Source organism: Rousettus aegyptiacus, unplaced genomic scaffold (genome assembly GCF_014176215.1).
Source record: "Rousettus aegyptiacus isolate mRouAeg1 unplaced genomic scaffold, mRouAeg1.p scaffold_m13_p_1, whole genome shotgun sequence".
Taxonomy (NCBI): Eukaryota; Metazoa; Chordata; class Mammalia; order Chiroptera; family Pteropodidae; genus Rousettus; species Rousettus aegyptiacus.
Window position 1 is genome coordinate 160,705,628 of NW_023416284.1, and position 14,511 is coordinate 160,720,138.

General features: G+C 32.5%; 1 protein-coding gene across 1 annotated transcript in view; it reads left to right on the forward strand.

Moving 5' to 3' along the window:
• The window catches only part of ENPP1 (ectonucleotide pyrophosphatase/phosphodiesterase 1), a 55,239-nt gene that overhangs the window by 22,896 nt on the left and 17,832 nt on the right, over window positions 1-14,511 (forward strand). The window contains exons 3-13 of the mRNA XM_016129406.2: window positions 485-601; window positions 1,352-1,477; window positions 2,400-2,460; window positions 4,441-4,538; window positions 6,462-6,541; window positions 7,471-7,590; window positions 8,525-8,634; window positions 9,904-9,969; window positions 10,251-10,323; window positions 12,887-12,995; window positions 13,934-14,065. Coding sequence (XP_015984892.2) covers window positions 485-601; window positions 1,352-1,477; window positions 2,400-2,460; window positions 4,441-4,538; window positions 6,462-6,541; window positions 7,471-7,590; window positions 8,525-8,634; window positions 9,904-9,969; window positions 10,251-10,323; window positions 12,887-12,995; window positions 13,934-14,065 — 1,092 coding nt within the window. The remainder of the gene's footprint in view (window positions 1-484; window positions 602-1,351; window positions 1,478-2,399; window positions 2,461-4,440; window positions 4,539-6,461; window positions 6,542-7,470; window positions 7,591-8,524; window positions 8,635-9,903; window positions 9,970-10,250; window positions 10,324-12,886; window positions 12,996-13,933; window positions 14,066-14,511) is intronic.

The following is a 14,511-nucleotide window of genomic DNA, read 5'->3' on the forward strand; positions in this document are numbered from 1 at the left end:
GTGTTCTGCACAAATACATTACCTCAAAACTGAGAGTGAGGTAATTCAGGTGTTCTTGCTCTTTCTGAAATATTTATAGAGTATCACTTTTAAAATATTTTCTCACATTTTGAAATTTTAGAGAATGCCATGGCGATTTAAGCTACAATTTTCAGGGCATAAAATAATCATAAATCCTTAGTCTGATTTTTCTTTATCATACATTGGCATTTGAGTTTTATCAGTAGAGTTTATAATAAATAAAAGATAAAAATTATCTATGACAAGATATAAAATCACAGCCTATGTGAATAAGGTGACCTTATATTTGTGGTACTTTCTAAATGTATTTGTGAAAAGAGTCTTAGGTAAGAATCTTTATTATCCCATTTGTGTTTTCTAATGTAGTATTTGAATTTACATGCAACTTAGGTCTATTAGTTGATGTTTGCTTTGTAATCATATAATGATTAGAAACATCTAACTCATTACTTAATATTTTCAGTTAAAAGTTGCAAAGGTCGCTGTTTTGAAAGAACGTTTGGAAACTGTCGCTGTGATGTTGCTTGCGTTGAGCTTGGAAACTGCTGTCTAGATTACCAGGAGACATGTATAGAACCAGGTAAAAATGTGCAGGGAAAAAAAAAAAATGGAGTATAGGCTTTAGTAGTGAAAGATCAGAGCAATGTTCTGCATCTTTTAGGTATGTGATTTGCCTCACTCATTTGAGATTTTTAAAAATTTGGCCTTTATGTTTTTTTGGAGGAAAAAATTTTACATATTTTGATTTCATTAAATATTTTATGGATAGCAAAACTGTGCCTGTTTTTAATGTATGCTGAAAGCCTGTACAGGGTAATTTATGTTGAAACTAAGTTCAAAAAATCTACTTGAAATATGTGAATGTTTTCATTATGAGCTTATAAAAGCAAGAGTTCTTAGATGTCCACTTCAACTTTAAAATAAAATCATCAGAACATGGAAGTTTTTCTCAGTTTGTAGACTTCTCTGCATATTACATGGAATAATATTTAAATGGGACCAAACCAGATTTAGATGAATATTTGAGAACTTTGAAAATGGCTGGTGGAAGAAACCAAGATTTATAGATGAATCATACAATGATAATTATGCTTGTCCACATTTTAAAGTGAGATTCTGGCATTTTACTGAAATAATAATTGTTACCTGCATGTTTTCTGTCTCTTAGTTCTGACTGACCACTGTGGTGGCAGATTCTGTGAGTGACTATGAGTTGTGAGCTAGTTCATTGTCTTTTACAGATCTTGCTTCAGAAGACAGCAATTCAGTGTTCACTTTGGATGTATTGAGTTTGGAGCATCCAATTGATTTTGTTGATATTTATTTCTAGAACACATATGGACTTGCAGCAAATTCAGATGTGGTGAGAAAAGATTGTCCAGAAGCCTCTGCTCCTGTACAGATGACTGCAGGGACAAGGGCGACTGCTGCATTAACTACAGTGCTGTGTGTCGAGGTCAGGTTTTCATGTGCTCAGCAGGTTCTATGGCAACCTGACACCTTCCTAGGTTTTAGCTGGGTTTTGCATAGGTGTTAATTTTTACATTGAGTCATATTTATTGTCCAACTATATTAACTGAAGAAATATTTTTTTAAAAAACATTTTATTTTCAAGCATATACATTAGTAGAGAGAGAGTGTGTAATGAACCTTGTACCCATACCCAGCTTAATAATTGTTATCACACATGGCCAACCTTGTTTTATCTATAGTCACTCATTTGAGGAAATGAGTGACTATAGATAAAACAAGGTCATGTTATTTTGGTATTAGCTACACATTTATTTAATGCTGTATTTATGAAAAGATTGTTCTGGCTAACGTCTATGTCCCAGGTTCTGTTGTGAAAAATGAAAATAAAGTCTGCCATACATTGAGAAAGTAGATGTGAAATAAGTGCAAAAGATTGGGGGTATAATGTAAACTGATGTTATTACGAGGTCTCGTCTAAGTGTTACAGGGTTTCTTGAAATTCCTTGACAGAATCTGGCTCTTTATGAGAAGAACTAAGACATTAAGGATTTAATACCAGACATTTTGTTGGGTAGATAGAATGAGAGTTGTAAATTTTGGCTAAAAATGTTAACAATTGGAAATGATGCCTTCCTGTTCTCACAAATATAGTATTGTGTTTTAGTCTTGCAATTATACGTTCATTTTTTCTTCCTATCAACTAACTCTTTGGAAACAGATTTTTATTTTCAAACAGATTACCTCCCCTTTTTCATTATATTTCCCTAGAATCTTATTCCATATTACTTATGTATATGTTAACACATTTTGTTTTTAAAATCTGTCCTAATGTGTATCACCAGCATCACAATTGTTACTATTAAGTGTGTTCAACTCATTTTTTTTTTTTTTTGAAAATATTTTAGGTGAGAAAAGTTGGGTAGAAGAAACGTGTGAGAGCATTAATGAGCCACAGTGTCCAGCAGGGTAAGATGATATTCTGAGATATAATTTTTTTCTTTTTTAGAAGTAATGTTCTGTTTTGTTTTTCTGTTTCCAAATTGAAAAGAAAATATAATAATAATTATTTGTTGGTTCATTAAACATGATTTTAATCAGGCCTCACTCATGTTTGGCACTGGTGGTATAGAGTGGCATGACCCCCACTGTGGAAGCTAGTGGAAAAAAGAGAGGCCGTGATTATTTCATCTTAATTCTGGTATTCATGAGTGTTAGGTGGAAGTGTTTATGTCTTTTTGGAAAGGAAGGCCCTTTCATTTGAAGTTATAAGAGTTGAACTTGTAGCAAATTATAGCTTTTTATTTTTGTATTTTTTTTTATATATAGATTTTAGGGATAATCAACATGTCTGGGGGATAAATTTTAGGATGTTACATAGTTTTTATGATTTATATTTGTTCTTTTTGTCCTTAGAGTATTTTATGAAAGATGTTAGATACATTTAGCTTTGCTCCAAATGAGATCTACCTCATATAATTTGAATTATTCATCTTCAGAAATATATATTTTATCTCTTTAAAATGATTTTTTCAAACTCTTAAAAATTTTAAATCTGTATTTTAGCTTATTTTGTTTATGTATATGATTTATTTTTGCTTTATAAGATGTGTTTTATTTTTTAATTGTGACATTGACTTAGTGGAAAAATATTAATCCTTTCTTTATAAGAAGATCATAATTTAGAATACATTTTATTATACCAAAAATTATTATACCAGTATATTTACCTGGTGGCCCAGTAAACTCATTTTATGTTTTCTGTTGATTTAGTATAAATTATCTTATATAGATATGGGTCATTGAGACTATATGCAGTTGTATCTACCGAGTCGTCCAATAGCTACGGTACAAACCAGTGGTATAAATTACAGCACCAGGTAGTGTAAATTGCACAGAAATTTTCTTCTTATTCCATTTGTGTTTGTATATGAGAGTAAGCTGGGGAGGAGATAGGCAAGGTAAGATAAGCATTTGCTTTCAAATTTTAAATTATTGAGTAAATTTTTAGTGGAAAGTTTTATTATGGTAATCCAGTGGTATTCAACTCCTCTGCCATCTACCAGATAGCATTAGAAGCTGCAAAATTTCTGAACCATGCCTAGCCACATAATAGTTGTCCATCATTATTTTCGTGTGTGTGTGTGTGTGTTTGCCTCCTTGTTTAGACTTCCACACCACATTAACTCTCTTTCCCTCCTTCTCCCTCTCTCTCTGTTTACTATTTTTTATAAATTTTTAAAAATTTTAAATTCTTTAATGTCACCTCATATTTGACCCCTTTTTCCCCATCTACATCCCTTCTTCACCCTCCCCTCTGGTAATGTATACTCTCATTGTTTGTTCATTTCTAGCTTTGTATCATTTCTTTGTTTATATATTTAAATTTAGTGAATACCTCTCAAACTTCTCTATTAAATATTAATATACTTAAACTATGTTAAACATAAAAAGTAAATATTGTGTATAATTTATGTGATATGAGGTGCCATCTATTAGATTCAAGTTGAGACAATATTAAAAAGTGGTTGTTCAGAAAAAACATAATGGAAGCAAAAATACAACTTAGAAAATGCTGTTTGTTAACATTTGTTCTCCTGCAAATTGGGAGAGTAGCATTAGCTTTTAGTAGCATTTGGTCTAACTTTTGGAATAGTGGGAACTCCGAATGATGTCTTATGTATGGTGGCTCAAAATGGTACGCGTGCTTAATAAATACTATCTGATGATAGATATCTAATGAAATATAAAAGCATGAATATGAATATCAATGCTTATAAAATACCCTGTATGAGGGTGCTTGCTGAGCTCGTTTGTTTACTTTAGGTTAAGTACCCACCTCAGTGGAAAATCTTCACTGGATCTGTGGCCAAGGAGAGAGAAAATCTGCACTGTATGTGTGTCCTTCTACTTCTTTAAACTTTTTTTTTTTTTTTTCTTATTACCCAGGTTTGAATCGCCTCCTACCCTCTTATTTTCTTTGGATGGTTTCAGGGCAGAATATTTACATACCTGGGGTGGACTTCTTCCTGTTATTAGCAAACTAAGTGAGTAACTTCAGAGTTTACTATTGGAGTGTCACAGTTTTAGTGAGATAGATGAGAGAGGTAGTTGCTTTTTGGAAAAGTACTGGATGAACCTGTTTTACCAAACTTCTCTCTTGCAAAGTAGTTGAATGTGGTGATAAGGATTGAGCCTTTAATATTGTAATTACTCTGAAGCTACCTTTTAAAGACTTCTAAAATAATACAATTATCTTAGGATTTTTATCTCTTGGCACATATCCATAAACAATATAAATAAACATATAAACAGCTATATAAGTGTGTACGTTTTCCTTAGAATTTTGGATTTCTTTCCTGGAAATTTTATTTACTTATTATTTTATTTATTTAATAAGTATTATATCTTAAAATAGAATTTCAAAAATCAAAGGTATTTTTGTTATGATATTAGTAATGTAGACATAGAATATTTGCTCGCTAGTTATCCTATAGTATCGTGCAGCATCTTTCCAATTTCTTTGCATCAATCAAGGCCTTAATTGAATGATTATGTTATTGATGCAATAGTGAAGTCTTTTCTTAGTATTAATGACAAAGTTTTAAATAATATTAAACACCAGTTAAATGGGCATCCCTTGAATCATCATTGTTACTGAAAAAAGAAAAATTATACATGAATGTAAAACTGTAGAATTGTGCTTGTTATCAGTGATCAAATTTAAGTAGCTACAGTATAATACTGGATTGACATAGAAGTATGTAAATACAGCTATTTAGTGTTCTTCTGGAATTCTGAAATGTTATTTACCAGACTTGAGTATATGAGATTGATTTAAACATTTAAATTACTCCCAGTAAAGACATGTGTGTACATTTATTGTCTTTTGTGACAAGCCAAAATAATTTTGGAAATCTTCTAAAAGTTTTAGTTTTTAATTTCTACTCGGAAAAAAAAAAAGTTTTTGTAAATGATCATTTGACATAAAAAGTCTTCAGCGAAGAGTTTGCAAAGGCAAGGAACACTCTGTTCTTATCAGCTAGGCCCATGGGCTTTGAAGCTTGAATCTGGCCCTTTGATACCATTAGGAGGAAAGTTTGTTTTAATGCACCAAATATGGCATCCTGAGTTCAGAATTAAGGAGGGATAGAGACCTATATGTGAAGTTTAAGAGAAATCAATACACATTCTAATACTTAGCTTTGGATTATTGAGGAACGTAATATGATATTCTGAGCTATTTGGAAGGCATCGTGGTAGAAAGACACATGCCAATCCAAGGACATTTTCAGTCATTGAGGTATTTGAAATGCTAGTATCATTAGTTATATATTCCTTCCTCAATAGTAGAAGCAAGAGAAGAGGAGCACACACCAGGGCTAAATCGGGAACCGTCTGACTTCTGCACTTTCCTTGACATGAAACTGGAAGATGCCCTTTGTCTTTCAGCAGTGTTGAGTGTGTCCAAAGTTAGCTACTTCTGAATCTATGGATTGGAACACTGTCACCCCAGCTACTGCTTCATCCTTGTTTTAATTTGGCAGATTTAGCCAGTCGTGCAGTTTTGTTGTTGTTATTTTGTTCTTTGTTTTGTTTTGTTTTGTTTTACTACCTCTTGTAATTTAGGTATGTAACCACTAAATAGTAACAAAGATCTAGCAAAACATCATTATTACAAATGGTCCATCTGGAACTTAATGTTATTGATAAGTAGAGGATAATTATTTCATTGGCTTAATTATTTAAAAATATATATATTTTTTAACTAAGATAAAAATTAACTCTAATCTTAACATTGAATTTGAGTACATAGTGTTGCTTTATTATTCACCCTGAATTTTTATATGGTTATAAACTCCTCCTGGGTTAATTTTTTTATACAATTTAAACTGCTATGGTACCAAAGCTAAATAAGATAAACAGATTGTCAATTGTTTAATAACGTTTAACTTGTTTTTCCTCTGTAGAAAACTGTGGAGCATATACTAAAAACATGAGACCAGTGTATCCAACAAAAACTTTCCCTAATCACTACAGCATTGTCACGGTAATCTCCACATTTCAACTTTTCTGTCTTCACAGAAGTTAGGTGTAAATGCAACATTTTTCGAGGGATTAATTGGATATCAGATCAGAAAAACATTAATTTCTTTTCCAGTTGTATAGTTAAGTGAGGAAACCTAGGTTCTGGTCATTGCTACTAACTAGCTCTGGCCTTGAAATGGTCACTTTACCTTCTGAGTCTCAATTTTCCCATCTGTGAAAAAGAGGTGATTAAAGATCCCAAGAAGTGATTTTTTGATTTTCCTTTTGTTTTAAGATCTCCGATTCTTGTAATCTGTTTTTTCTTACTAGTTTCATAGTTTAATTTATTTGAGCCCCAAAACTATCTAACATTCATGTGTTCTCAACTTGTCTTTCCAATCATCTTGATGTATAAGTTTGATTGAGTAAGTCAAGTCCCTCACTCTGCCTGATTCTGGATAGGATTAAAACTCTGTTTTTGTTTCAGTCAAAGCTTCCAGATTTAATATGAATCCAGGAAAAAAAAATGTAGAATTCGTTAGGCCTTAAGGTTGAAGAAGAAAATTAATACTTCAGCTTGTATCGATACAAGCTCTTCTTGTACCAACCAAAAGTTTGTTCTGCAGCAATGTTTTTCTCAGCAATGAGGAAGGAAAACAGTGTGCTTCCTTCAAAATTTGGGAGGCCGCCTCTTTATATAGAACTTTTTCCATAGCATTCCTACCTTATTATCTACTATTACATAATGTAAAATACAAATGCTATGTAAAGTGCTGAGCAGCGGTTGGTTGTGTTTTGACAATAGCCATTGTTTTGTTTTTTTTTCCTGCTTAAGCTGTGTTAAGTTCCCTGTAGCTTCAGTTACTTGTTTCTCTTTGATGAAATCGTTTTTGTGACTTTACCATTAAAACACTCATAACTTGCATAAAATCTGTGTTTTATATTTTTTAGGGTCTTTATCCAGAATCCCATGGCATAATTGATAATAAAATGTATGATCCAAAAATGAATGCTTTCTTTACACTTAAAAGTAAAGAGAAATTTAATCCTGAGTGGTACAAAGGAGAACCGGTGAGTTGCTTGTTTGTTTTAGCTACTAAAATAGTTTCTTTAATTATTCTCATCTATTTCAATCAAAGTGAAATGCCAGATTCCCTGGAGCTCTTAATAATCTCCTTCAGCAGTAGGTGAGTGGGGGTAACATTTTGATCTACACAAATATAGTTATTTCTGAAGGAGGTAAACTTTGACTTCATTTGCATATGCTAGCTTAGAAGGTCTCTCTGTAATTTAGATGTGTCCTTTAAATTTTTTAAATTGTTACAATAATTTTAAAAAGTCTATTTAGATAGTCTTAATAATCCTCTTAGAAGGAAAAAGAGCATGATATTTAATTTGAAGTTTATAAATTCAAATTTTAGCTCTGATAATTAAATATCTGTGCCTTTGTGTAAATTATTCTTTCTATGCCTTAACTTGGTCATATCTATACTGCGGATAATATGTTAAAACCCTCATGAGAGGTTTGTGAGGATTATTTAAATTAATAATCTAGGATGCTTATAGGAATACTATTTGGATCTGTAATTGCCAATAACAAATGCTTAATAAATGTTCTATATGTAAAAATGCCAGTAAATTAGGCATGTATATTTGTGAAAGTAAATATAAGTAAAAATGCCAATGAATTAGATATGTATATTTGTGAATTTTTCTTCCTTCAAAGGGGGGCCATCAAGTAGGGGCGTGGTTCTAAAAGTTGTAGGAGTTAACGACTGACTTATGTCCATATTTTTTAGGTTAATTTAATTTCTAAATATTTAAATCTATTTGCTCCTTTTCAGTTATATATGATTGTTTTGCCATTTAATTGCTATAGCTTGTTAACTTCAAAAACATTCTAGCACTTTAAAAAGATGTCTGTCTTGGCATTGCATAAACATATATTTTCCTAAGAGATTAATATTTGCATAATTTCCTAACTTTCCTTGATTTTCTTCCCTAGATTTGGCTCACAGCTAAATATCAAGGCCTGAAGGCTGGCACGTATTATTGGCCAGGATCAGATGTGGAAATTAATGGAATTCTCCCAGACATCTATAAAATATATAATGGGTATGTATAGATATACTTTTTCTAGGACCTATTACATGAAAATTATCTCAGTCTGTCTTTTTTATTAAGTCATAAGTGCCAGCATTTGAGTGATATATTGGCTGAAAAATGAGACCTGTCAGAATAAGGACTGTATCTCAAAGAGTTTTAAATGGGTGGAAAATAATAAAACAAAACAAATTTTTTTTTTTGTAGAAGTTTTCTAGAAAGCTTTGGTAACATGTCAGGGTTTGCGTTTAGATCTTTGAGCAGGAATAAAAAATGAAGTCATGGTGAAAGTAGAGGTCTCAGAGTGGTGGTGCTGCCCGTTTTAGCTCCAGAAAGATAAAGAACTAGAGGAGGAGATGAAAGTATTAAAGAGAAAACAGGTAGGAATGACTCTTATGTAGAGATATTATTAAAAAGAAGATATGAATGGCCTCTCTGAATTAGTATTTCCAAATTGCTTCAGTAAATATGCCATCTATTGTGAAAAACTGATTAGAATAACCTCTGTGATATTCAAAATCAATAATATATTGAGAAAAAAAAACGCTTTTATTTCTGGAAGACTCTCTTTGGGTAATTTTACAAAATCAATACAACAGTATATTTAGGGGTGAACAGAAAGGATCATGAATCCCAGACGAGAAACGCACAATGATTTTCTTTGGTGATCTTAGGCTAGTGTTAATTCTTATGGTTCACCTGAGGATAGTGTAGTGCTTCTTCCCACCTCATTATTTGCCATTATTTTTATTCCATGGATGATGACTGAGGTTTTATCGCCATGCACTATGACATATGTTCTCTGACTTCTCAAAGTCTAATAGAGAGCACAACTAGCTATACTTGGGGTTGGGCAAGCTCGCATTCTGATGAAGTTGTGTAGACCAAATCCTGTGCTCAGAGGAAGGTGTAATTAACGCTGCTGAGGAAATGTTCCTGGCGAACTGTCTGCTCATCAGGTGCCTGCTTCCCACTTTTACTGAGTCATCAGTGAGAGAGTATATTGACATGTGGGTGTTACGTGTGGTAGTGACTGCTTTTCTCAGGTACAGGAAAAATACCCTCAAGTAGAGTATAGAAGCAAATTTTGAAGCCCAGTAACAACTTTCATATGTGTAAAACTTAACTTTGATTCCTTTGTTGGGAAGACATTTTTGGGTTTTCAAATAAAACTCTTACATTGCTTCAAACACAATTTATGTATTTGATTGTTTTAGTCTTAATGGAATTTTGTTAAGAAAAACATGAACAATTGTTTCATTTTGTTATTCTTAATTTTAGTTCAGTACCATTTGAAGAAAGAATTTTAGCTATTCTTAAATGGCTACAGCTTCCTACAAATGAAAGGTATGTATTGTAAATACTCCTTTGTTTTATATAAATTACACAATATTTTTAAATAGACTACAAGAAAACTTTGGTATTGGCTATCAGATTTTATATCCAAGTGAACTCTTTAGTGAGTTTTTAGTCATATTTAGAAGAACTTGAAACCGTTATTTCTCAGCAAATTTAGAAATGTTACCCCAGTGTTTGTATTATTTTTGTTCGCTATCATTTGTTGAATTATTCTATTCTCTTTTACAATGTGTTCATAAAATATTACATTTTGATACTGTTTGATTTAGACCACACTTTTACACTCTGTATTTAGAAGAACCAGATTCTTCAGGTCATTCATATGGACCAGTCAGCAGTGAAGTAAGTACATTTTATCAGTGATTACTTCATTAAACCTGGTAACAGAACTGACCCTTGATTTGAAGTAGGTTATGAGACTGTTCTGTAAGATTCCATGATTTTTGGAAAGAGTGAGTATTAAACACAATTTTACTAAACCAAAGAATGCACTGTAATCTAAGTAAGAGTTGGGAGAATTGTTTTGTTTATATTTTCACAGTGCTAAATTGAACTAAGGATTAATTAAATTCATTATTTTCAATTTCAAAGCCTTTATCCACTCTCTTTTCCCCTACATTGTCCTAAAACCTATGTGTTCTTGTGAAACTCAGTAAATAAGTAAGATTCCAATTTTTTAGGAAAATATAGGATAATATATCAAATAGCAGAAGAAGCCTTCTATGAAGACTCCAACTTAGGAGATATATCTAGATATATCTCTCACCATCTGAGACCATGCTTACAACAGAGCTTGGGCATCAAAGGATTGGAGATATTATCAAAAGGATAGAGAACGTCAAATCATCATTGGTTTATTGAGCGGTTAATAGGAGACGAGAAACAGGGAAACAGCTCATGGACTATGGCTCTCAATGTAACCACTTATTTGATCTGGCACCCTTTCACTCCTGGCTATATTTGTAATTGGTACAACACTTTAAAACATCAAATACTACTTTCAGTTTCTGTGCATCTATATCATTTTGTATTATAGAGCATAGGAAGCATTAGAACAGAAAATGATTTGAGCTGTTTTCCTTGTGCCTCTAAGCTGACTTACCTTATAATTTATATTTTATATGAAATTTAAAATTTACATTTTACCATGTGAAAAGAAACAGTAAGGCTCTGTGAATATCATTGGTCATATTGAAAAGGAGAAGAGGTATTGCCAAGATCCCTAATCTCAGAATTCTTGTCTTTTTCCCCATGTGATTCCAAGAGATGAAAGACTAAGAAAAGATACTCTTTCTTAATGGCTAGAGTTTAACCATCAATCCTGCCCAGGGCTGCTCAGGCTGGAGAATGTGTGCACCTCAAGAGCTCCTTAGCACAGGGTTCAGACTAAAGCCTGGCCTGACATGTCTGTTGTGAGCCCTGTGTTTGAGGGTAGTGCTTGCTCTAAATGCTTGTTGCTTAAGCAATAGCAGCAGGAAGAGATAAAGCATGCTTATGTCTCTCACTTGAATGTAAAATAACTGCCTAAACCACCTTCCTCCAGTTTCCCTTTACCTGGGTCTACCTTGAATCTGCCCCTCTTGGAGAGCAGGCTCCTCTTGGGTACCAGCTCATCAGATAAAAGAGAGCAAAGAGAAAGTCGACTCTCACCTAGATCTGTATTTACTCTGTATTCTTTCCAGCAAAATCCATTTCTAGCAGCTCCAATGCAGTTAGCAACCCATGTGTCCTCGTTTTGATTCTGTCCTTCAGCTAAGCAGAAATGCTCCTTAGAGGTGGGATAAGGAAGATGTGTGACCAACAATGTGGCCGTGTCATACTTGGTCAGATGGTAAAGTTTCCTGTAGCTGTTATCTCAGTTTGGACATTTGGCCAGATGCTGACATAATTTCCATTCTTTCGCTAAAGTCACTGACACCTAAGACCCATGTCTAGGTCAATTTGGCCACAAGTAAGTCTAAGAATCATTTTGTAATTGCTTGATTATCAGATCATAAGAGTCCTAAAATCAGTTCTGCCTTTTCTAAGTCACTAAAGAGGTTGAACCCATTGCTTTTGAATCGTATTCACCAACTTGTAAACTGTTAAACTCTAATATTACTGGTACATAAAAGTACATTTTATCTTAATACTTGAAAATTCCAATTCATGTTGCTTAGATATCTTTGAGTGAATGAAAGACCATATTGAAAGAGCTTGTGTTATATTACTATAAATATATGACTATAAATAAAGATAAGAATGATTTGATACATTATAGAAAACACATGCAAAACTGCACAAGAGTTTTGCTCAGAGAGAAAAAGAAATGATAAAAGCAGTTTGCTAAAACAGTTTGCCATTCTGTGTTCTTGTGATATTCATATGCAAAATACATGCAGCTTATAAGGAAATAATGGATTGTAGTCCTAGGAGTTCTGCTTTTAAAAATTAAGTGCATAGAACTATAATAAGCATTTAATGAATAATTATAACATTGTTGTAAATTAGAAAATGTTATATTTACACACTAAACATTTCAATGACCAGAAAGTATATGGAGAACTTAATTTTTGAAAATGAAGTGACAGTTGAGAACATATGTGTTTATGGCCAAAAACTCGCATTTGGGCTTAAGTTAGATCTTGTCTAAGGAGTGGTGTTTTCAATTCAGGAGGGAGAGTTAATCAGGTCAGTTAACGCCATTTCTAAGACTTATAATTAAGTGCTTGGAATTTGGGCCCTTCCTCTATTAATGGTCAGCAATTATTTCATGACCTTCTTGTCTTAACTTGTCTTAGGCTAATGTGAATCAGTTATCATAGTATTCGCATCCACTGACCTTCTCTTTTTAAACAGAGATAGCTTTATATAGAGTTAGCCATTAGTGTGGAATGCATCATGTAAGATTGGTTCTCTTTCTTAGGTCATCAGAGCATTACAGAGGGTTGACAACATGGTTGGCATGCTGATGGACGGTCTAAAAGAGCTAGACTTGCATCGATGTCTGAACCTCATCCTCATTTCAGATCATGGTAATCTCTATTTCCCTAATTGACCCTTTAATTTAAATGGTCTTCCCCTCCCCCAATTTGCTCGATGGATTATTGTTTTATTATTTCATCTGATTTTTAAAGTTAATTCTTTTTCTAAAATATAGTTTCTTATAGAAAGTAGAAATGTAACACAGAATTCGCAGACATCTAAGAGCCTATCAATCAAAATGCATCCATCTCCTGATTTGGGAAAGTCTTATACCAGGCATTTGGATAGTTAAAAGTTTTTTTTTTCACTACTCACTTGTGGTAAATCTACTGTAACAATTTTAGATTTAATTTGAACAGATTATTATGTACCTTTTCTATTTTCCTTAGCTTGATAAATCTGACTTTGGAGGCAGTGTATATTAATTTTGGCAATATTTTAATTTCACTTTTACTTACTGTGATCTTTATAACATAGTTCTATATAGTCTTTGGACTACAGAAGTGGTGGGTATACAAGAAAATAGAAAACAGTTTTTTTTATTGTTCATTTTTTCTTATTATTGCTATTTACTTCAGAAAACTATTCTAGAAACACTGCTAAAAAGTTACATACTAAAGAAGCTCTAGTCCTGGAATGAGACTGAATTTTATACTCCAGTTAATATCCTAGGTGATTTGGGGAAAATAACTTTCATATTCAGTATAAAACTGTGGTAATTTTCCTCACTTGTATAATATGATATTATAATATGTAAATAAGAAGAAACATTAAACTAATGCTGGATGAAGTAAAGGGAAAAGATTTTTTTTTAAAAAGTGAGGTAGTAAATATAGCTGAAAATTCATGTCTTACCTATTAGATATTTAACTAACACAAGCACTGAGCACATGTTTATTGAATTAAATTCTAGCAATGAAAGAAGTTTTGTTCTATGTGTTAAATTTTTAATTAAAGTTGCAACGTGTTTTGGAATGTTTTTACCTAGGCATGGAACAAGGCAGTTGTAAGAAATATATATATCTGAATAAATATCTGGGAGATGTTAAAAATATCAAAGTTGTATATGGACCTGCAGCTCGATTGAGACCCTCCGATGTCCCAGATAAATACTATTCGTGTAAGTTTATCTCTATGCGATCTTTTAATATGATTATATTTAGAATACATTCCTCTAAATCATTATATCTCTAAAGGGAATCCATTAAAGTCAATTTCCTTTTCATGATTAAATGTCTCAGTGCATATCTTCTGTACCCAAAAGGACTTTATGGGACTGGATGTGAAGATTCAAGTCTAACCACGTGCCAATTTGGTATTCATGGCTAAGAATATTATTTGATGAGCTTAGTAAAATTTTATGTTGTATTGTATGTTTTACTAGTTTTAGGTTCAAGATTACTTATACAAACACACACACACACACACACACACACACACACACACACCTGAGAGAAAAGCTCAGCTATATTTATTCAACTTTAATCAATAACGTCCCATTAAACTAACTTAGAGAAGTTATAAAATAATCTTCTATTATGAGGAAGAATGCTGACAGAGATCATC